The sequence below is a fragment of the Phodopus roborovskii genome, unplaced genomic scaffold (assembly GCF_943737965.1).
Source record: "Phodopus roborovskii unplaced genomic scaffold, PHOROB, whole genome shotgun sequence".
Taxonomy (NCBI): domain Eukaryota; kingdom Metazoa; phylum Chordata; class Mammalia; order Rodentia; family Cricetidae; genus Phodopus; species Phodopus roborovskii.
The window spans coordinates 14249304-14274180 of NW_026126563.1; the positions used below are offsets into that span (position 1 = coordinate 14249304).

A 24877-nucleotide genomic window follows, 5' to 3' on the forward strand; every position below is an offset into this window, starting at 1 on the left:
ACACATGAGTCCACGGTCTCCATTCTCATTCAAACCACCGCAGGAGGGCAGGAGGGCAGGAGGGCAGGAGGGCATGAGGGCAGGGTTCATTTGGCTTATACAACGAGGGAAGCCAAGGCAGGAACCAGTGATCCACTGAGGAACACTGCTTACTGGCTTATTTTTCTAGTCCAAAGTTCCAAAGTCTTCCACCTTCTTCCAGAAAATAGCACACTCAGGGCCATCACAGAAATAGGTATCAACTTCAGTATTACCTTTCCTCTACTTCAATAAACACCATGGCCAAGGTAACTTAAGGAAGAAAGGGTTTTATTATGGCTTATAGTTCCAAAGGGAGAGTCCATAATGAAGGGGAACCCAATGTATCAGTCAGACAGAGTAAGAAGCTAAAAGAGCTAGCTCATCTGCAGCCAAAGGCTGAAAGCAGAGAGAATCAAATGCAGCAAGGCTCTGAATTCTTAAAGCCCCCCAGTGATGTGCTCCCCCAACCCTCCCCAAACAGCATCTACAATCAGAGCAAGAGTTCAAACATGTGAGTCCAGGGGACATTTCTGATGCGAAGCACCACGCAGAGGTGATGACCTATGTAGAATACAAAAGAAACAGAATGCAGTGGAAAACAAACGTCACAGGAGTGTGCGTGCCTGTGCGGTGTGGCTTAGTTAGTGGACACAAGCTCATTTCTCAATGACACTGCAATGTCCCATTGGATGGAACAGGAGAGAAAGTTTCAGTAAGAGCTAAAGAATGAAATAAACATCCAAAATACTAGAAAAATGTACAGGGTTTGATGGGCAGCAAAAATGGACAAAAGTAATAGCCATAGATCTAAAATCAAATCAAAACAAACAAACAAAAAAAAAACACTGGCATGAGATATAGAAAATTGTTGCTGGAGACAAACATGGAAAAAGCATGGCCTGGTGTAGTAGTTTTCTTGTTTTGTTTTTAACTCTTTGGGGGCCCACCACCCAGCTCTCAAATAAATACATGGAGACTTATTCTTATTTATGAAGACCTGGACTTCGCTTGGTTTGTTTGTTTCTACCCAGCTTTTCTAACTTAAATTGTCCCATTTCTCTTTAACTGCAGTTTGCTTCTGGGCTTTTTACCGTTCATCATTCTATGAACCCTTACTCTGTGGCTGGCTCCTCTTCTAGATTTCTCCTCCTATGCATTCTCTCTGCCCACCAGACCTGCCTTTTTTCTCTCTCCTGCCTAGCTATTGGCCTTCAGCTCTTTATCAGACCAATTGGGTGTTTTAGGCAGGCAAAGCAGCACAGCTTTATAGAGTTAAACAGATGCAACATAAAAGAATGCAACACATCTTTGCATCATTTAACAAATATTTCACAGCATAAGTGAATGCAACACATCTTAAACTAGCACTCCACACACAGCCTGGCGCTGAGCAATGCGAGTACATGTAAAGAGAGCCATGCAGCAAGAGATTCTGTGATATCCCATTCAATCTAGGGAAGGAGGTGAAGACATGAGGGGCAGCGAAATGGAGTGGATGCCTTGGTGCAGTCAAAGAAATGTCACAGCAGGGTTTTAACGGTGGGGCCAAGAAAGGAAGCAGAGGTCTTGTTACAGGCTGTGTGGATTTGAGATTACAGGGGAAATCATTACAGAAAAGGTAAACTCGGGTCTGAACTTGGGAGTGAGGCTGCAGAAGACTGGAAGACCAGCTGGTGTTCTTATCATACATGTTACTGTCTCCTATGCTGTGCTCTGTCCTCCTAGCTTGCCAACAAACCTACTGATTTCAAAGACTGGATCTTTCTTAACTGGGTATATTTATTCCTAACCAAGCACCTGAGATACCAAGTACCCAAAATACACAGGTAGTTCAATAAAGCAAAGAGCGAGGTTCTCTGCTAGACCACTAGAAAGAACACAACCACCAGATACCTTGCTATTAGCACTTCTAAGGGCTGGAACTCTGAACCGCTCTTTAATTTTAAGCCACATGGTACTTTAAGGTAAGTGAATGAAGCGATAACTAAGTCTTCTTGGGAAGGCACGGGGCAGCAGGACAAATAGGATTAGCCTAATTTAAGGGGTCAGGTTTCTTGTTTCATTACAGAAGTGAAGGAGGAAGTGTGAAGAAAGGCCAATGTGTAGACACGTTAGTGCGAAAATGAAGTCATTACTCAGCAAGAGCTGTTCTGATCTCCACGAGTTATGTGCCGGGCCAGCACCAGGTAAGGACTTGAATGGCGGTCTTCAGACTTCATTCCAACGCAGCTTTAACATTGTTCTGTGACTCCCTACATTTGTAGTAAGAAATAGTAGAGAAGCCACAGATGAACTGCTGTGCTTAAACAGATGTAACAGAATCTGCAGACTATTCAAGGCTTGGCACTGTCCCTCATTTCATTCCCTACAGTCAGCAGAGAATGAGCTGTAAGCTCAGATACTAGGACTGGGCTTCAGGAGCCTGCTTTACACAACAACCCATAAGGCAACAGTCGCCACAATCCCACCTGACCAGGAATACCGGCAGAGGGGCTGCAGTCCCTCTTCATCCCCTCCTTCCCGTGGCGTTTGTTCTGACATACCCAGAGCAGAGGGAAGGCAGACACTGCTAAATGTCTCCCAAGAAGGGAATGGCGAAGGAAATGGCTCTGCAGGCACAAGACAAGGCGAGCTGGAGCTGCAACGCTGAAGAGACGCCCCGAGACAGACTGCTGGTGAAAAGCTCATGCAGAACCACCGTAGGCGCTCCCGGACATCGTCCTTTTCAAGTCCCATTGTGTGTGAGTCTATGTACTTGGGAATGCGTGAAAGAGTCATTACTGACCTCTGAGGAAGGGGCTGGAGAGACGGCTCACTGGTCAAGAGCACTCGGTGCTATTCCAGAAGACTCAAGTTTGGTTCCCAGCACCATTGCCAGGCAGCTCACATCTGTCTGTAGCCCAGTTCAGGGACTGCAACACCTCTGCCCCCAGGGGCACCGCCACACAAGCTCACCGGGGACATGCTATGCTGTCCTTGTGCTGAGTGTCCGGGGCAAAACTGAGCACTTCCTTTTATCTGTTCTGATCTCCTGTCTACTTTGCTTCCTGCATACTGAACTCTAAAGGCCTTTCCTAAGACGAAACCCACTGTCTCTTTCTGTTTTCTTAGAGTATGCCACAAGAGTCGGCACCCTGAGGTCACTGAAAAAGAAGCAAATGAAACGTGTGCATTTTTTAAGGTATTCCAATCCTAACATTGTACACCTACAAAATAGGCACATTCCGCTTTGATGATTTATTTGAAGTAGCAACTCTCCTTAGCTTAAAAAATAATGTGCTTATTTATTTGGAGGGGCACATGATTGTCATGGTATACTGTGTGGCCAGTGGACAACTTCTGAGATCTGGTTCTTACGTGACAGCAAGTGCTTTCACCAGGGAAAAACATTTCACCTACTCAGTGTTGAATTTTTTTGTCACTAATGACAGATAAACAGACAGACAGACAGACAGACACACACACACACACACACACATACACACAAGTTGGGCTGGGTATATAACTCAGTGGATGCTTGCCATCTAAATGTGAACATGTGAGTTTGGATCCTAGAAACCAAGTAAAGCTAAAAGCAGTAATGAACACTAATAGGTCTAGGGCTCCTGTGGCCAGATAGGAAGCAGAAATGGGAGGATTCCTGGAAGTTGCTAGGCAGGTACAGTGGTAAACAGCAACCGCAACCCTGTCTTAAACAAGGTGGGGGCAAGAGCTAATGTCTGAGGCTGTCTTCTGATCGCACGCACGCACACATGCTCTGCACAGTAGTTAGGAAGATATATTGATAAACCTCTTCATGTTTGTTCTGGGACATTCCAGGTGACAGCCACTCTTCCAGAGACTTGGGTGGTGGACTCCACACTTCCAACAACACAGAGAAAGATGCAGGAGTTACCTGACAGTGCATCATAGAACTCGTCCTCACTAAGGATGCTGACAGGCTGGGATCCTTCAACCAGGGACCGCTCTAGTTCATGGTGTTCGGTGGCTAAAGTCTCCAGTGCTTCTGACAAAATTTTGTTTTTTTCTTGTTCCTGTTCCAACTTAAAATTCCTCACCTGGAAGAATGCAGACACACAAGAATTCAGAGTGACGGGAAATTTACTTGCTTTTGATCTAGTTCAACAGAAGTATCAGAAATGAAAGCACTTGGGTTACACACACACACACACACATACACACACACACACACACACACACACAGATGAATAAGCAAAATCACTAAGCTTATTTTTTTCTTTTCAAGGGGCTTTTTTCTCACAAGAACTTAACTAATGAAAACAGATTGTGAACTACCAAACAAATTTGCCTCAAATTATGAGAATACTAGTAAAGAAAAAGGCATTAGTCAATTTGGAAATTACATTTAAAATAATAGATGTCTTCCTTAACACTAGTCATGAAACTTTAAAACATCATTTCAGCAAGTTTTTCAACAAAAAAGATTTCACATCATCTTAAATGTTACAATGTATGCAAAACTGGATGGGGTCTCCTAGTTTATTTCCAAATAGTATGGGAACTCTTTTACAAGGGACCCTTGCATTACTCCCTACTGACCCTAACCCTTTCACCTCCAGACATTTCTCCCATGCCCCTAGAGGAGGAAGCACTTCCCTCTGTTCTGACGGACACCAGGACACTGTTTGGCCCTGGGGTCCTCCTGCCTGCTCTGCTAAGAACTCTGGGAAGAGCTAAAAATGGTTCGTTATGATTCAAGGCTCACTTCATTGGACAGACAGGGCTAAACCTTTATCATCCTGGGAGCAGACCCAATCCTTAGGAACTTCAGTGTTGATCACTAGAGCAAGGACGATGAAATAAAGATAGCAATACACTCAAGTAATCCTAAATAGAGCAACACACAAAAGTACAAAAGCTTTAAAGGCACATAATTATATTCTGTATGAAACTCAAAAACACTTGGAAATATTCTCGTAGTTAAAATAGTGTCTCCAGAGAAGAAAATGCTTATACTGTGACTGGACTGTATCTTTAAGTACGACAGAAGAATAATTCTTTCTGTTTAACAAATGCTTACATTTGAATGTTAAATTTACATAGACTTCAGCCAAGGGACAAAATTGATCAAGCCCTCAAACATTCGATCCTCCCTAGAAAATCTTATTCCAAACACAGCAGGGCCTTTATCCACCTAACATAAGCATCACTCCCTTCCTGCCACACCTACATCTGTCCTCGTTTGTTAGTAAAGAGAGTGAATGGGGGGTGCTACCCTCCTGTGTGAACTTGTAATCTTTCAGTTGATGTGAGAACTCTCAGGATCTCCCACCTCTTGGGAATTCCCCTCACTCAAGAAGCCTTACCACAAAATTACCTGCAGAAAAGTACTCTCCCCTTGAGTGAGAGATGTGCAAGACAAAGAAGCCGTAAGAGCAGGGACTGCATGGAGAAGCTTCCTCCCTGCCAAAAAGCACCCGTGAGGATGCTTGATGGCCACAGGGCTACCGCCTGACAGAGAGAGGACTCCAGTCCTTTCACAACCCCAGCAGCTGCAGGCTGCTGAGAAGGAAGCCTGCATGGGAAAGTTAGTGTAAAACTGCCAGTGCAGCCAGTTTACAAAATAGTCACCTTCTAAAGCATCCTTCTGAATGTTTATTTGCTAGGGAAGACTCCACAGTGTAACAGAAACATCACCTTATGACTGACTCTGTATCTGCCACATATGCATATGGTCACAAGATTTTTTTTTTCAAGCATTCAAACATTCAAGCTGTTATTAAAGGAACATGGGCTTCTCAGACTAGTGGACCCCAACATGTGTTTATAATCACATTAGAAAACCTTACACTATGATTTGTAAACAAAGACCAATGTACAAGTGAACACATGTATTAAAGTTATTAGAAAGCAGGACAGTACCATCTACCCAACATGAAGCGCATATGCCACTGTCTACAGCCCCTTGAAGATTAACACAATTTTGAGGAGTCTGTCTCCTCAAACCACTTCCATTTTATTCCATTTCCTGCTAGAAGATGAACTCTTCAGCAAATGTTTCCCATATGAATAGAGGCCAGCAAAGCAATCCAGTTTTTTAAAAAAGCATGTGCTAGCCAGTTTATATACCTTGTAGCTACTCTTTCCTTCTAGAAAGTGCCCTGCTATTTACCTATGTTTTATAAGGAGTGAGTTGGGCAGAAATAATACATCATTTGACAAAGACATAATCGCTGGAGATTGTTATTTAGTATTCATGGAACACCAGATATGACGACCTGGTTATAAGACTGGGAAATTCTGGCCACACTCTGGTTTCTTCTCAGTTATCACACATAGAGCCACAATAAGAAAGAATGTATCAGAGCCTGAAATACTTGATCTTGCCTAATTTTCTCTCTGAGAAGGTGTTCAGGCCCACTGCTGTGGTTATAGGACCAACAACACTCAAGTTTTCTCAGGATATTAGATTCAAGCCACTCCCTGTCACTATTCTAAGAGTTAACTGGTAATAAGTGTGGTATGAGGCGGGCTGTGGTGGCACTCATCTGTAATCCCAGCACTTAGGAGAGAGAGGCAGGTGGACCTCTGTGAGTTCAAGGCCAGCCTGGTCTATAGAGCAAGTTCTAGGACAGGCTCCAAAACTACACAGAGAAACCCTGTCTGGAAAAACAAAACAAAACAAACAAACAAACAAACAAAAGATGTGTGGTACAATCAGTCACAGCTGATGTGAGCTCTCCCACTCACATCTGAAGACCCTGGGTGAAGCAGGAGGCTGCCACAGTTTGACAGCCTCCAACTGCCTGAACTCCAAACGTAATCCCCAAAGCCAAATGTTAATGGTTTATGGAAGTGAAGCCTTGAGGATATAATTAGAATTAAATGAGACCTTTTCAGGGTGGAAGGGCTTGATGGCATTAAAGACTATATAAGAGGAGACTCTAGCTGGCAAGGGGCCATGTGAATCTACTATGAACCAGAAGGAAGGTCCTTGCCAGACTCTTAACAAATGATGACATCACATACTTAAGGCTTCCGACTCCACAACTGTTGGCCAAATAAAGACTTCATAAATCACCCACCGTGTGGCACTCAGTTGTCACAACTGAAATACAGACGAAGATAAGGATGTCGTGCTCACATGACTGTAAATTGTTCACCATCACTTCTCAATCCACAGCCAAACTAAACTATACTCTCTCCTGTAGGGTCTGGGGATAGTATACGTTGATCCCATGTGAGACACAATGAAATATGGAAGTACATCCTCATGCCTTGTTTGGTGATGTACTGAGCATCTTTGTATATAATAAGTTCTAAGGATGTCACTGACTCTGGTACTTTTATTCTTTGCTGTCTTGTACCACTTTTTCAAATGAAATGAATGTATCTCCCTGCTTAACAAGAGACTGTGTGGAGGGAGAGCAAATAAAACAGGAAAAAAAAAAAAAAAAAAAAGAAAGAAAGAAAGAAAGAAAGAAAGGAGAAAAGAAAGGAAAGAAGAAGGTTGGGCACTTGCTAGGGAAGTGTTAAAGAGTTTGTCTATTCTGGAAAGATTTTGGAGGAGGAACTAAACAATTTGCTGACAGATTGTGTGATGTCAGAGTAAGGAAGGAAGCAACATGGCTTCATGGTTTGGGGCTGAGAAAATAAGACAGAATTGCAATTACCTGAAGCAGGGTAGACTGTGGGAAGACAGGCCAGCTGGACCTCAGTCTGACATGTGGTAAATATAAGATGCTATGAGACAACTACCTACATGATGGGAGATGTCATTCTGTAAATGTTTCTCTTATTGGTTAATGACTAAAGCACTGTTGGCCAATAGGAAAGGAAGATAGGTGGGACTAGGAGACAAGGAGGATTCTGGGATAGGTAGTAGAGGAGAGTCAAGATGTAGAGACTTGAAAAGAAGGTCTAGACCCTCTCTCCAGTAAGATGAGATCACATGGAAACACTTCGATTAATAGAAATGGGTTAATATTTAAGACAGAGCTAGCCAATAAGAAATGCTAGTAACAGGCCAACAGCTTTATATCTAATTCAGTGTCTCTGTGTGTTTTTTGGGGCTGGCGCGGCTGTGGGACCAGGCTGGCAGGGAAAAAAAAAAACTGCTTGTAACACATACAGAAGTAGATAAACAGACACGGACTCAGATGCTTAAACAGGAGGGGTTATATCTGATGTGTTATATTTTGAGTTATAAGACTTTGTAAACCCACAAGGGCAGAGGACAGAAATGTGATGAAGCCCAGCCTGTGTTTTGTAGCCACTAGTGAGGTGGGAATGAGCAAAGAGGATTGCTAGAATTCTATTACTGAGACCTAATCCCTAAGTGTAGCTAGTCTGCACTTTCACCCTCCCGCAAGAGAAAAATGGCATGTGTAGGTACAGGTTCAGATAGGTAGGTACATGCAACTTCAAGTTTTCTTCTAATTGCTTCTGTTGTCTTCTCGCATGTGAAGAACACAGACATCAGGTAACAGATGTGGAAATCAACCAACACTGGTCCCAGCATGTGACAAAAAAGAAGCCACTGGACTCTTGACAGCATGAAGGAAGTATGCATAGAGGTTCAAAATCAGATAGCTACAGAGCTTCATTCACACACAGTGGTCAGCTCAACATTGGCTTCCGGCCCCACTAAAGATGCTCTTTTCTCATTGCTACCATCGCCGTCCTACCTTTACTCACCCTGAGAGAAAGACAGCTACCCCCTAGAATAAGCTCATTGCCTTCCTGCCCTCAGGTTCCAGCGTTCCAAGGAAGACCTGACTGGCTCAGTGCTGACTGACATGTTCAAACAAAGACCTTTGTAGAGCCGGCTGGCAGTCACTTCTGAGGAGACCCTCAGACATTTACATCAAGGCACATCTGGGGGAAGGTCTTTTATCCAGGACTAACCAACAGGAAAGCAGATACTGTGAAATAGTTGGAGGCAGAGGCAAAGACGTTATTTCGTGAAAAGTAAAGTTTCTTCTTTAACTTAAGAAAAAGATAGCTGTCAAATAAATTGGGGTGTGGCTGTGGGGGGTGATGTGATAATGAAATGGGGGGGTTCTGGGTAGACCCAGAATAATTGAACTTGTTTTGTTGGAACAACTTAAGACTAACTTCTTAAAAACCAAATCAAATGCTGCACGCAAGTGAAAATGTGTCAAGGAAATGTGCTCTCTGCCCATCCTCTGCAGATATGGAAGAAAAGATGGAGCTTGGGAGTAAAGTGGCACTGGTCTCTCGGATGAGCATCCACAGTGTGGCCCCAACAAGGGATGCTCCTTTGGTGCTCTAGGGCTTAATGTCATTTGTAACAAGAATGAGCTCATAAGAACCTGAGCATCAATAAAACCCTGGATCACTGGTGTTGAAAGGGTTACCTAGAATCACATCATTTTGCAATCTAAAAGTAGCATTTGCACTCTGTATTTCAGTGGATAATGTCCAAATAACCCCAGAATAGACTACAGGGTAAAACTCCAATGGTTTCCAATGACCATTATGTAAATTACACAACAGAATGTTAAACCACATGATGATGAATACCCCAAACACTGTAAAACACGCCCCAATTTAATACAATAGATCCATGCTGGCTATAAAAGCAGAATTAAAAATATAACTATTCAATAAAGATTCTAAAATTTTTTGTTGGTATTTGTTGTTGGTGGTGTAGTTTTGTTTGAGCCAAACTGACCAAGAACTCCCTACATAGCTGAGAATGACCTTGAACTTCTAACCATCCTGCCTACACCTCCAAGTACTGGGAATACAGCATGCATGGCCACACCTGGCTTTGAAATTTCCTAAAAATCCAGTTATTGTTAAGTCATTACATCCACACAGCTGTAGTAGTGGTATTATGACTAAATGGTTAAAAAGAAAAAAAAAATCATAAACAGTTGAGAAAGCCACCCCAGATCATCAATATCTTTACCAAACCCAACAAGTTTTCCAGTCCTCTATGTTGCAAATTACCATGTACTCCAGTAGCAAGCGATGGAAACAGGAGGCTGCGTCACTGTTAATTGGGAAGCAGGTAAGTGGGGAGGAGAAGCAAGGTGGTAGAGGGCTAACTGAGGCTGTTTGAAAACCCACATTAAAATCTATTATAAGCTCCTCTCTCCCTCTGTCCCTCCCCCCCCCCCACCCTCTCTCGGAGTTTCCCTACACAGAGGATTATGCTCCACCCAGTAGCCATAGGTTTCAAAGTAAAAAGTCCAGTGCCAGTATGGAATGCCTTCCCTCAGACTGTTGGCCAGGGGCCTCCCAGAGACGTCCTAAACAATGCAGACTACTGCCATTGCTTTTGGTTGCCTAGCAGAACCTGATAAAAAGACCATGGCAGAAGTCACTGCATACTGATAATAGGACATGGAGAACTCAGGCTGGTGCTGGTCAAGAAGCAGCTTCCTCCTGTTGGCTGAGGTTCATAGTACTTGAAGGTGTTATGCAGGCTGCTGTGGGTGAAAAACCATCAGCAGTCTTATTGCACTGAGAACCCTGGACATTACAATAATAACCTGCCTGGCAGGAACTGCCCAGGGGTGAAATAATGGCATGAGCATGAGAAGGTCAATCAACTAGTTTCTGATTGGATTTAAGGCCTACTCCAAGAACGAGACCCACACCGGGCACCCTGAATTTAATCAAGAACCCACATCTAGGGAACTGATAGGCCCCAGGGTGAAGCTACAATTTTCATTTTGCTCACAGGCACATTATTAATATGCCCTCCAAATACACGTCTATTGCGGTAAATAAGGATCAGGATAAACAAATAGGCCGAATAGATGTTTATTCAGGGAGAAATAACTTACAACCTAGACAGATGAACACCAGGAAATTCAACCCGATCCTCTCCTGTCCGAGTCACGCCAGAAAGAGAGAGCCTTTCCTGGCCCCCTCCGACCTCCTTCCACAGGTCACTCCACCCATGGCTCCACCCCCCAATGGGTGTGGTCAGTGCCACAGAAGGACTATCTCACTACACACGTCTATGTGTGTATGCTTATATGTACATAGTGCAGTTCTTACTCATCAGAGAGGTAGTTTGTGCAAAGGACAGCTGTTAATGCAGAAACAGACCACTGTGGGTCAAAGAGTGTGTCTTCAGTCAGAATGGGACATCTGTGTCACGCTCTCCATGTAAGACTCAGACATCATCAAGAAAGAAGAGACAGAAAGGATGTAAGAGCAAGAAGTCTGGAAAGACCTGGGCAAAACAGTGTCTTCCAGGCATGACAGGGTTGCTGCACACTGGAGACAACATCTGGGCTTGCCTACATGAGATCAAGGCAGCCCACATGCTAAGTCCACATGCTAGCTAGCATGGAGGGGCAGAGACTCAGGAGTGAGGAGCTGTTGACAACCCATGGTTTCTGGGGAAGGGAGAGTCAGTTTTCTTTAAGGGTGTGGTCCCAGGTTGGTAAACAATGGTGGCAGATTGTTCAATACCCACGCAAAACTTAACTTTAAAGTTCTGTTTTCAGAAGCAGGCCAGGCCTGGTGGCCTTGGGGAGCAGACAGTTCAGCTGATAGTGTTCTGTAGGCAAGGATGAGGACATGAGCTTGATCTCCAGAACCAACTGCTAAAAGGCCAGGTATGGTGGCACTCTGGTAATTCTAGTGTGTGTGCTGGGGGTGTCAGGCAGATGCCTGGAACTTTAAACTCCAGGCCAGTGGCCAGTAAGAGATCCTGTCTCAAAAAACAGGATGAATGGTGCCTGAGATTGACCCCTGACTTACACACACACACACACACACACACACACACACAGTGGGGGTGGGTCACACCTGCTCTCTTGTTGACAGGGGATACTAAACTAGGCACAGTCACCTGGACTATAGCCAACACTGGCTGGAACCCTTTCAAGGATGCCCTACTAGGGCTCACACTGCTGTAAGGAGACAGGCTCTGCAGGTGACAAAAGCTCTGGATGAACATCTTAGAGTTGAGGTTTCCCCACAAGCACCTAACAGGGGTCAGGGTACATGTGCTTCATGGTTCCTCAGGTTCGATGGCCTGGTTTCAGACTGCTGAGTCAGACCTTCCAAGGACACACAACCAGGCTGCAACTGGTCAGAGGCCGCTGGGTGCTGTCAACACTGATCCTCCCTATTTCCTTGCAAAGAGCCCCAACGTATTAGCTGATGACACACACCTCCAACCAGGAGTCCACTTCTCAGTCCCATCACCTTCGCTATGGGAAGAAGCTCCTGCCCAAAGACTGCAGTATTTTGCAGAATTTACCAAGTCTACTCAAAGAAGAAGGCACAGGAATGTGGTACCTGGAGTTGCCTCGCACACTGAAGCCTCCATGCCATTTCACACTGTCCACTTCCTGATTCTTCAAGGTGAAGGAAAAACACACCTCTAGTTCACTTACGCCAATGGTTTGGGGCTTGGAGATTTTTATTAAAGGCAAGTCCAAACAAACACTGATGCATATAATGTGTTCATAGACTACAACAGACTAAGTTTACGTAAAAATTATCCATGAAGACACAAGTTCAGACCTCCAACATCCATGTAAACAGTCAAATGTGACAGCGCTTCTAGCCCGCCCCGTCACTGGGGAAGGGGGTGGCTAGGAAATGAGACAGGATTGGAGACGGCATGGAAAGAGGAAATCACTGTGGTTTGCTGACAGCCGTCTAGCCACTGGGTGGGAGTACAGGGGCACATGCTACAGATTCAGCGAGAGACCTTGCCTCAAGGAAACTAGACGGCAACAGAGAAGGGAAACTGATATCCTCCCTCTGACCTCCATGAATGGGCACATGTGCACACGCACGCACGCACGCACGCACGCACGCACGCAGGCACACACTCCAAAAAATGGGTAGTGGCATGTACCTTTAATCCCAGTGCTAGGGAGGGAGGCAGAGGCAGGTGGGTGAGTCTAGCCTGGTCCTGCAGAGCAAGTTCCAGGGCAGCCAGAACTACACAGAGAAATCCTTTCTCAAAAAACAAAAAGAACTTATTCTGATACAAAAACAATGGAGAGTCTTAAGCAGTAATGTATGCTGCGTTTTGTGTATTTATTATTTAATAAAATCTTGCTAGTGGATCCTAAGATTTGTTACATTTCACTATATGTAAAAAAAAAAAAAAAAAAGCTTTCAATCTTTCAATATACTAACGTTTATGTCTCTCATAATTTTCCAGTCAGCAAAGTATTTGAAAATAGGTCCACTTAGGAATCAATGTTGGAACCATCAATGCTCTGTCCAGTTTGCAGGCATCTGATAAGAAGTGTCTTAGGGCCTCCGGACAGTCAGTCAGAGCCTGGAGCCTCCGGACAGTCAGTCAGAGCCCAGAGCCTCCAGGTAATCAGTCAGAGCACAGGGTCTCTGGACAGTCAGTCAGAGCCTGGAGCCTCCGGACAGTCAGTCAGAGCACAGGGTCTCCGGACAGTCAGTCAGAGCCCAGAGCCTCCAGGTAATCAGTCAGAGCACAGGGTCTCTGGACAGTCAGTCAGAGCCTGGAGCCTCCGGACAGTCAGTCAGAGCACAGGGTCTCCGGACAGTCAGTCAGAGCCCAGAGCCTCCAGGTAATCAGTCAGAGCACAGGGTCTCTGGACAGTCAGCGAGAGCACGGGACTGCCTTGGCATCTGCTTAGGAACCAATCTGAGAGTGTGCTAAGGACACTCCTCATGCTTGCAAAGCTCTCCACCTAAAAATAACCTGCTCTTATGTAATCGCTCTCCACAGATTTGTGCATCGTACATACCTTGAAATAAATATCTTCTTAAGAAATATGCCACAGCAGGTCAGTGATCATCTGTAAAGGTGGAGAATTTAACCACAACTCTATGAAATCTTATCTTCAGTAGTTACACAGGCTGTAGTTGCCAGTTCTGCTAATGCAGAGAACTAGAAAGGTAATTTTAACACTAGTGACACCATAGCAACTCCAAGTGTACTTCTGAAGGAAGTTTGCTGAGATTAGAGACAACCCATCTGCTTTAGGGGCAGAGTCCCCTGCAAATGCACACACTACACACCCAGCACTGCCACACTGACAGGACATTGCCAGTGCTCCCTCCCCTCCATTCCCAGGACATTTTCAGGTACCCTGCCCTTCTCTCCACCCAGCCCAGGCAGCTACTCTCGTTCCTATACCCTGGAATTGGTTTGCCTGTCTAGAAACTTGAAACTTGAAATACATGGATGAGGTTTGGATTAGATTCACCCATGTACTCAACAAGAACAAGGAGTTCTTTCCTTCTTTCTGTTGAGGACAGCTCCAGGGCAGGGATAGTCCATGATCACGTCTCCTTTTTGATGATGTCATTGTTTGAGACAGGGCTCCTCTGTCTAGCCTTGGCTTCTCTGTAGACCTAGGGCTACCTCTGCCTTCCTAGGGCTGGGATCCCAGGCCTGCCCCACAGCCTCACAGCCTCACAGCATGAACTCTGTAAAAGCTGAGGGGGAGATGGCTCAGTTGGCATAGCACCTGCCAGCTAAGCATGAAAACCTGCATTTGGCTCCCCAAGACTCATGGGAAAAGCCAGCACGGTGATGCTCCAGCTACAATCCCAGCCCTGAGAAAGCAGAGACAGGGGACTCTCTAGAGCTCATTGAGCAGCCAGTGTGGCCAAGAGATAGCCTTCAGGATCAGTGGGAGACCCTGACACAAAAGTAAGGCGTGCCCACCAACACTCCCACACACTTGAACAAGTATGCATGCTCCGACATGCATGTACACAGACACCAAGAAAAATGTTCTCTCTGTGTTTCTGCCCCAGTCAAATTTTAATGTTTTCTTCTGACATAGCAAGTATCTTCATGGTTCTCCAGCTAGAAGAAAAAGATCATACTGGAACCAATTTAGTGGGCTAACTCCAGAGAACACTAAGCCTCCGGAGCCAGGCACAAACACTCAGCGGTATTCCAGCAAATAAAGTTGTCTAGCAGGTGGCGAAAAGAAAATATTTATTAAGCAAACCAAAGCGACTTGAAATCTACAAAAGTCTAAAAACAATTAATATGGCCTTTGCACTTTTTTTGTAAGCTTTAAAAAAAAAATTGGCCTTGACTGGTCCTCAAGGGTCCCTCTCAGGCCCAGTATTTTGCAATCTTCAAGGCAGAAGGGTGCAGTCTTGTCCTCTTCATCCAACAAGAATTCGTCAGCCACCCACTGCATGCTGGGCATTCCAGGCCACAGGGAGTCCACGTGAGTAAGAGGCAATCCTGCACTTGCTCCAATTCCCAACTACCCAGGGGAAAGACACAAGGTGGCACATACCCTTAGGAGGCCCACAGAGGGTACCAGGTCACCCCCTTGGCCTTGCAGTCCCGAGCAGAGCACTGGAGGCTCCCCATAGCAGCTAGGACGTGAACTGGGAAACGCCACACTCCACACTCACCTTCCCTGTGCAACTGCTCTGTCTTTCTGAAGACATCTTTTAAGAGAAAGTACCCTTTCTCACAGAAATGAAGACAGCCATCTGCAAAGTCTGACACAGTAGTGACGCTGGAGGATCTAGGAGATGCTTGGCTTAGGGAAAAGGGATTTTCTAGCTACCCCAAATAGCTGAGGAACTTGCACAATTTTCTGTGACACTACACAGCTGACTTGGAACCATGAGTTCAAAAGAAGAGAAGGGAATAAGACTTCATCCCGATGGCGAGTTTAACCTTCTGCCACTTATCCTCCAAGGGTGGAACAAGCGTCTCAAAGGGACCATTGAGCAGGAGCAGGAGCAGGAGCAGGAGCTGGAGCAGGAGCTATGGGCCATGCTCTCTACATCCTCTCCACCACAGCACTGCCCAGCTGCCATTACACCAGGGAGGAAGGCAGAGCAAAGCCAGGTTACGGGGTGCTGGGATAACAGTGGGTGCAGGGACTTATTCGTCCACATTGGTGTGACTCTTAGCCACTGGACATGGACACACACCTCCCTGATCATCAACACAAGCGTTCACATATGCTATGGTGACTGCCTGGCTGCCCGAAGCTGTGGGAAGAATGCCTGTGAGCAACGAAAACCCATGACACCTAGGATCCCTTTATAATTCTGTCATTTTCTGAAATTCCAATCTTAAATGTTTTTCTTTTCTTTACAGTTTCTAGGAACTCTGTACTTATAACTATGGCTAAAGATTACAAAAAAAAACTACTTCAATATAAAACATTCTGAGTTTTCTTTTCAAATCAAGTCTATAATTTTTGACTTAAAAAATATCTACTATTTCATTAGGTACTACCATTTATTATCTCATATTTTAAACCTCTAATAATCCTGCTTATGACAAAATTCTGTTCAATTAAGTAATGACCCTTTGAAATGCGACAGCAAATCAGTATTTGCTATCTTCAACACAGAAAGATAGCATTAAAAAAATACATTTAAGCTAAGTCTTAATTAAAAAAAAATAAAAATCTTAAGCATTGGGCCTGGGGAAATGTCTCAGTAGATAAAGTGCTGGCTATAAAAACACACAAGGGCTTGAGTCTGGATCCCTGGTACCTACACAAGGAATCAGGCAAATCAATTACCCCACGGACGGTAGAGAGAATAGGATTTCGTAGGCCTTGATGGGCATCTAGGCTCAGTTAGAGACCATATCTCAAGAAGTAAGGTAGAGAACAGAGGAAGAAACAACACCAACCTTTGGCTCCCCGTGCATTTATATCAGTAAACACACTCACACATGCATGAACAAATATGAAGCCATGCTTGCATTGTGGAACATTTAAGAAGGGGGTACACTAAGATATGCCCTCCCACCAAGAGCAAATGATGAACAGTTTCAAAAACAATGTAAAAATTGATGCTTGGCTAGGCAAGTATGGGCCAATGTCAGGAAGGGATAGCCTGACAATTTGGAGGGTAATATCTACATAGAAAATATTAGCAGTTCTACTTACAATTTTTGTCACACTTTATACACTCTTAGAATGATTGCTATTTAAGGAAACAATCAACAAAACAAAATACATTAGGTATTGATGGGATACAGAGAAATCAGAGCCTTGGGGATCAAATGGTACAGCTGCTGTGGGAAGCAGTATGGCTGTGCCTCAAAGAGCCCGTAAGGAGACATGGTCTATGACCTGGCAGGCACTTTTCTAGGTATACACTACACAACCACAATGACAACCCAAACTTACAAGTACTCGCGTATCCATGTTCACAACAGCATTCTTTACAACAGCCCAAGGGAGGAGTCACACTCAAAAGGCGGGATATTATATGCTTCAGATACAGGAACCCTGACCCACACTGTAGCATGGATGGCACTGAGAATGGTATGGGAGATGAATCTGCTCAAACAGAAGAAGGTAAATACAGAGCTACTCAATGATTCTTCTTGCAGGAGATGGAGAACAGGACGAGTTTCCAGAACTTGGGAGAATAGGGAGCAGGTTGCTGCTTCGTGGACTGAGTTTCCATCTCACAGGGGGGATGACACAATTGTGCAGTAACCTACATGTGTTTAACGGCGCCGAGTGACAAACTCAATATAGTCATGTATTTATCTGTATTTAACACCCTCCAATTGTTTCTCCAAATATTGGGCTAAAATACATAGTTAAACCGAGTCTCTCCTCTCTCTCTCTCTCTCTCTCTCTCTCTCTCTCACACACACACACAAAATTTAAACTTCCCATTATAATATATGCTGTTTATTTAATTGGGGTCCTTAAAATCATCTACAATGAAGTCAAAATCAAATGCCTAAAATATAGTTACTATATATGAAAGTACTCTGGGGCACAAGCATATCTAACTAATTGATAAGCTAATGCTGCAATGCAGAGTCTACCAAACAGTGAAATCGTGAACATACAAAGGAATTTCTGAGAAGGTTCAGGATAGGATCCCTTCATGATAGGGCCTATGGAGACACTATGGACAAGCCATACATGTGGCTCTCAATTCTCTGAAGGCTAAAACAGAGAGAGAAATACAATCAATTATGAACCTTTAATTGTCCACAAGGAGGAAAAAAAAAATCACAGTTCTTTAGGGAAAACAAACTCCCTCCTTGCCCTTAGCTCTAATTTCTCACCCACTACAGGGGAATGGACATGACTGCTACAGGGCAAAGATGTTATGTCAATAAAGCCTGTTTCTCACAAATGCCGCAGAAAAATTGAGGTGTACATCCAACTTCCAACTCCACGAGTGCCAGTTTTATGGGGATCAAGTAAACATAGCTTAAGCTAAAGCACTGACAGTCTAGTTTAATCTCTGGACAATATTGGAACATGTCCATATTTCTAAATCAGAATTTCTCCCAAAAAGACAGCCATTTCCTGTTATGAACCTGGAATATAGGTACTCTGTGCAAGATCTAAAGCCATTTCAGGATTCTTGGCCATTTCCTAAACTTGGTATGCCTTTGTCAAGTTGAGAAACTACATCAACACTGACAAGGGTGGACCTTCTTCCCCTGTGGGTGAACTTTCCTAACTATGGCTGTGTTTGTTACTCTTGTTCTTTGGTATGAAATCTGGAGAGTGCACTCTGGATTTAGCTCTTCAGTTTTTTCACATCCTTCTACTACATCAACCGGGACAATTAACGAGCTTCTTCCCAGGCTCTAGTCTTTCCTCTGTGAAATAAGAGGAGACCTGTGACTTTTACATTGTGTTCCATGGAGCTGCTTTAGCTAATGACAGGGTAGTTTTACGTTCATCTGCCCCATGTACTCAAATCAATTCCCAATAAAACCCAAAAAGCTAGTGAGGCAGATGCTGTACAAAATGGATGTATATATTCTTTTCGATTCTCAGCAAAAAACACAGAGAAAAAGAAAAATAAATGAGAAAGGTCCTCCAGTCATCTCTATCACATGCAAAATGAACAGTTACGCTCACAAAGCATCACTTCTAATTCAGCTGCTTAGAACCCAGAATAACAGCACAATCTCAATTACAGAAACATTCTTCAAAGTAGAAGCTGACTGATCAAAAATACAGCTCAGAAAAGCCCAGTGTCCTCACTGTAGCAAATGGCAACTAAGTAAAGAAGGGCAGGCTCCCCCATAGGAAGGCAGGCCTGAGTCTGCAGTCAGAGTTGCGCCTGCGTTCACAGGCCACCCTGCTTCTCAGCCACTGCTGTCCCCTCCACCACCCGCTGCTCCCATCATGGTATCTCTAATCTAATACACCACGCTGGAACCATGCCATCCTGTGACAAATTCCGATTTTAACAGATTCTCCTAAGAATGGAGCATATGATGACTGCCTAAATAGAAAACTAATAATAAATTTATTTTTATCTCATCTCAATTTCAATACAACTTGTGACAGAAAGGGGCTGAGTTAGGGAAAAAAAAAAAATCCCACAGTACACAGGAAAAAGGTGAGCCTTGCTATAAAGCTTGCTCCTAGCCAAAGAACAAGTTCTCCTTGCTTCTTGAACTTGTGACTGACTCGGTATCCCACACAGCAGCCACTTCACCAGGCATCCTTCCTAGGTTCTCCCTATGTGGGAAATGCTGAACGTGTGAGCATGAAAGAAAATTAGATGCATACCATCCTGGGCTGTGAGCAGATGATTTTTTAAAGGAAGGGGAGAGTGTAAAAGAAGACAACAAGGATAGACTGGCATGAAAAATAAGTTTGTGAGGAAGAAAACATGGGAAGAAGTGCAGAGTGGTAGACACATACCAGATGCACAGGCGATACACACAACGTCTCCAAGTTCCCGGTGTTTTAAGGACTAGGCCAACAGTGCCTACACACCACACTTTAATATATCTGCAGCCAAAAAGTGATCTTTAAAATGCAATATTAGAACCCTTAAAGTAATAGATTAAGTTGGTGTCACAAACTACTCAAACGTAAAAATAACTAAAATCTAGGAAAGAAGAAATGTTGAATGAAATGTCCACACTTCAGAAGACAAATCATAACAAATTTACAAACAGTAGGGGAAAGGTCAATTCACAGAAAGTGAGAGAAAACTGTAAAATTTAATTAAAAATAATAAGATGCAAATGATGTCACAGCTAAAGGCAGCTCTTTGAAACACAGGCGAGCAAAGCCTTAACAAAACTTATTTGAGGGGTGCAGACTAATCTGAAGAGAGAAAGAATGCCTTCAGAAATATATTTTTAAAAGGGGGGAGTAATTGCAGCTTTAACAAAAATTTAAAAGATAATAAAGGAGTACTAAGAACCCTTCATGACAATAAACTCCAAAATTTCAATGGAAAGGGGATGCCCCTAGAAATGCATAACTTGTTAAAGCTAACCCAAAAAGAAATAGAAAGCCAAAGTAGCCCTGTAATTATTTAGTATATTTAAACAGCAGTCCACAAAACTTATAAGTTTGGCTTTGTTAGAAATTATCTACTAAACATCACAAATCATTTCAACTTTACACAAGTCCTAAGAACAACAGAAGAGTAACTACCAAACTGACTCTATGGGATCAGAATAACCACAGAAAAACCTGACTGACAGACAGACAGACAGAAAAAATAATATAAGCAATTTGCTCTTATTTATAAAAAGAAGCCAAAATCTGAAGTTTAGCATTTTTCATGAAATGAAAAAATATAAGAATGAAATGCAAACTTCATTAATATGGTGAGTGGTATTTCTGAATGAATTTGTAGAAGTTACAATTGCTCTTTTTAAAAAAAAAAAATGATAGAAGAATGTGGAGCGGCCATCTCAGCATCTACCTAGTATTGCCCTTAAAGCCCTGGCCTGGAAAGAAGAAGAAAAAGAAATTTCAAACATCAGGGCTAGAACAGAACAAGCTGCCACTCTTTGAGAGCACAGACACCCAGAGATCATCTCTGTTTATGGTTATCACTTCTCCTTGTTCTTCTTCTATTTCCGGTTTCTTCCCAAGCCATGAGAGTAAATCAGTAAAACATGGCAGTTCCTACTGGCACTGGCCAGTGTGCCCAGCCCCCTGGCCTCACCAGGAGCTCCCTTGCATTCTGACTAACTTTTTTTGGTGTTCATTCCTGTTATGTTGACCTTGGCCAAGCTTCAGGTAATGATATAATATGGTATTACTCGCTTTGGGGGCTGTGGGCACAGAGGATGTTTAGGTGACTCGCAGGAGTACAAGGGACTTCCATGCTTTTCTAGGACAAGGAAGGACGCATCAACATGCCAGGCACTAACTCACCTTCCCACATTCCCATTCCTAACCTAGTCAGTAATTTACACCAGGAAGCCAGGAGTCAGACAGGACTCCGCCTTCCCCTCATTCCTCACATTCAATCCAGCTCCAATTTATACTTAGAAATCTCTCCCTGCTCTGTAGCTTCCTTTCCTGAAGTCAAACTGGAGTCCATCCTAGCATCTCTCATGAATCCCTGAACCTGGCTGTCCTTATTTCCAGGCCTGCCCTCTACTCCCTCTAAACAGCAAATCTGATCAAATCTCTGCCCTGATTAAAATCTTCTGGTGACATCAACTCCTCAGCCGAGGTTTAAAACTCTTTAGATACAGTCCTTAGAAAAAGACCTTGCTTTTACTCATCCACTTTTCATGGTCTGCTAATATTCACCTCTCTTTGCTACTTTTGACTTGTTGCCTCAAAAAAAAAAAAAAAAAAAAAAAAAAAAAAAAAAGCCTTCAGCCCCAGGCTCCTATAGGACTCTCTCCAGAGTGCTGAGATGATAGGCATAAGCCCCATACTATTAAAGTAGCATTTTTATATATGCTACTTTTAAATGTGCTTTTATAACCTATCATGTATGTAAATAATGCATCTAACTTTATTATGGAATAATGGAGTTATTTCCCCCATTTTGTAGACAGAGTGAAAAGATTATATGGGTCATTTTATCACCAGTGAAATTCTTGAAAAGTAATCTACAAAAAGCTGCAAAAGAAAAGGACTAGAATCCAGAAGCTGTATTCATAAGGATTCAAATTCCTTAAAAAACTCCAGTCATGGAAGAAGCAGTAACACAGAGACCTATGCTGAAGTAGCTGCCTGGTTATTACACTCAGATTAAACACTCAACAGACCAAAACTGAACTACCTTTGCAAATCATCAGTTTCAGGGCTAATCAAGCATCACAGGAGAAACTTCATTGTGTGGAATGGAAAGTTTATATTTAGCCCCCATGATCTACCCCACACTTAGTCCACCAACACAGATTGCAAGCATTTTTCCCCTTCACACTGCTTTCTGCCAAGCAATGCTCTGCCTTCAAAGCCAAGTGCCTTACTTGAACCTAATTAAAATGAAGAAACTTTTAATAGCTTCCACAATCTAAAGAGCTGTACTCAGCTCTCTCCTGACCATCTCCCTTCAAACACAGAAAAATGTAGCTCCTGTGAATGCTAGGAGTGAGCCTCGGGCCAGCTTAACCTACAAAGACAGTGTGTGAGTAATGAAAAACCCTTAACCAACACATTCGAAAATGAAAGCCCCCCCCACACACACACACGCACATGACTTCTTTCTCCTCAATTCTCACATGCACTTCCCTGCCAGCTCCCGGAATTTCAGCGATCTCTGAAACTGGAGTGGTTAAGTTCATGTCAATGTCAACCAGAGCAGAGACGAGAGGAAAAAAAATCACTAACTTGGAAGGTTATTTAGGACAATTGTCTTTCACCGCCTTACTCCTCCCACTCCAGCTTGCTTGACCTAATACTAATATTTAAATGAAACAACAGCCAAGGACTGCTCCCTGGGGGGTCTTCTAGGAACCCAAGGCACACACATGGGGCAGAATGCCCCCCCCACGCCGCCCCCGGAAGAAAAGGGGACACTGACTGGGTCTCTGGCTACAACACCCCTCCCCATGCAGGCATGGCTCCACTGGGCTCCACACAAACCCGCCCAACTATTCTTGGCGCAACTCACATCCCTGGATCACATCTGGCTGCTCCCCTCTTCCTCGCCCTGTACCCCGGCCACCCCACCCCACCCCCCACCCGCCAGAGCTGCCAGGGAAAGGTTGAACAAGCACACGAACCCACCCACCTGGGCTGGATCCGGAAGACCCAGGCTGGTGCGCTTCACCCCAGCTCCTTGGCAAGCTTCAGCACAGATGTTTTCGGCCTGTTCTCCTCCCCTCTAGCAGATCTGATCGGTGAGGCGCGACCCAGGGCAGTACCGCAAGGTCTCCCTAAGTCACCTCTGCGGCCCGCCCCTAGTCGGGCAGCAGCGCCCGCCTTCCCGGTGGCGGCTGAGGTCGAGCTGAGGCTCGGCCGGTGGCCCAGGACTCTGCTGCTTGGCCACTGAGGTCGGCTCTGCCCCTCGCCCTGGCCGCTGGGCTCGGCCTCGGACCCGCCCTCCAGGGCTCACCCGCCCGTAGAGTCCCAGCCAACAGAGCTGAGCCGACAGAGCGAGCGGGCGGCGTGGCCTGCAGCCTGCGGCGGGCGGTTCCCTTCTTCGTGGCTGTGGTCTGTCCCTCCTCCCCTACACCGGCTGGCGGCTCCGGGAAGCTAAGGTAGGGACTGCCACGGGGGAGAGCTTGCCAGCAGCCTCCAAGCCGCCGAGATTCTCCAAGGAGAAGTAAGGGAACTGCTCCTGGCGTGCAGAGTGAGCAGAGCACATAGGATCCTGCAAGGTCCTAGAGTGGCCTTGTGCTCAAGCTCTCCTCGACAACTTTTAAAAGGCCAGCAAGCTGCTGCTGAGAAAACTCAGCAAAAACAATGCTCTTCTTGAAGTCTTGGATTCTGCAAAAGGATTTACTATCTCTCAAGCAGCGCTAGTCTGCATGCTCACACCCCAGTACAAGCTGAAGCTGAGCAAAGAGGCACACACCCTGCTGACCGAAACCCCTTAGAGATGGCTCCTCATTCTGACCATCTTTGAAGGACAGACACGGACTGCAGGGGCAGGCAATCGCCCAGACAATACACGCTTCTAAAACGCCAATGAGACTTGTGAATGTCTCAGGCTCCGGTGGAGACAAAACGAAACTAACTTCTAAAATGTACACACCTGCCCTCCACTCACGAAGAGTACCTTACCAAGCCAGGCAGTGATAAACAAAATTGGTATTTGTTTAACAAGTCGCAGGGTATCTCGTGTTCCTTTAGATCTGTGACCAATCTATTTGCAGGGCATACACGCTTGCTCAGAAAACTTGGAACCCTTGTCTGGAAAGTGTCACAGTAGTCTTTGCAAATTCTAGACTGATAACTAAGCACTCTGTACTTAAAAAGCCACACTTGGCAATGAAAGGGAGGCTCTGGCTACAGAATCTTCCCCTTCAAGTCCAAAGATCTGGAAAAAGAATTCAACTTACAGAAGAGGGCCTCAACAGAGCAGGGAAACAACAAAAGGTACTTTGTTTTAGAAGGCAGTTTCAAGGCCCCTGAAATGCATGCGGAAGGGCCACTGCCTTCCTGTACCTCCGTTTTTCAGGTCTGGGAGTGGAATTCCCACACAGGTATTAATCTGCTTGATGCTGAAGCAGCCGAGGTTAGATACTGACTGACCTGACCCATGGTCTTCCTTTTATAGAGTCATCGTTCAGTCACTCAGATGTGTATTAACCATCTATTAACCATTAGCACGCCAAGCCCTATGCTACAGGTCTAATGAGGGCAGTTGTGTCCTTAAAGAGCTCTGGTGTGATGTGTGCAATGTGCAATGTGCTAACGAGGAGCCCAGGAGCAGGAGGAGCACCTAAGCTGCTTTTGAAGAGTGGAGACTGGGATGAAGAAGTGGTGGGCATCCTCAGAGCCAGCCACCCTGGGACCCTTAGCAGAGAGGCTGGGGAGAATGTACACTGGGATGGAGAGGGGGAGGGAAATGGGGACATGAGACAGACAGAAGTTAGTCAAAACTGGGGATGAAGAAGAAAGGTAACTAGAAACAGTCCCCGTGGTCTTGACTTCAGTGGTAATTCAGTTTTAGACAAACTGGCCTTAATTAGATACTTCTTACAGAAACACAAAAGTTGTTCAAAAGGCAGCTGGCATACCTATTCAGAGCG

At 44.6% G+C, this 24877-nt stretch overlaps 1 protein-coding gene across 2 annotated transcripts in view; it reads right to left on the minus strand.

Annotated features, from left to right (window-relative positions):
* Osbpl1a (oxysterol binding protein like 1A) overlaps positions 1 to 24877 on the minus strand; it is a 168162-nt gene that overhangs the window by 68394 nt on the left and 74891 nt on the right. For both annotated transcript variants that reach the window (XM_051202119.1, XM_051202120.1), the window contains one exon: positions 3917 to 4079. In XM_051202119.1, coding sequence (XP_051058076.1) covers positions 3917 to 4079 — 163 coding nt within the window. The remainder of the gene's footprint in view (positions 1 to 3916; positions 4080 to 24877) is intronic.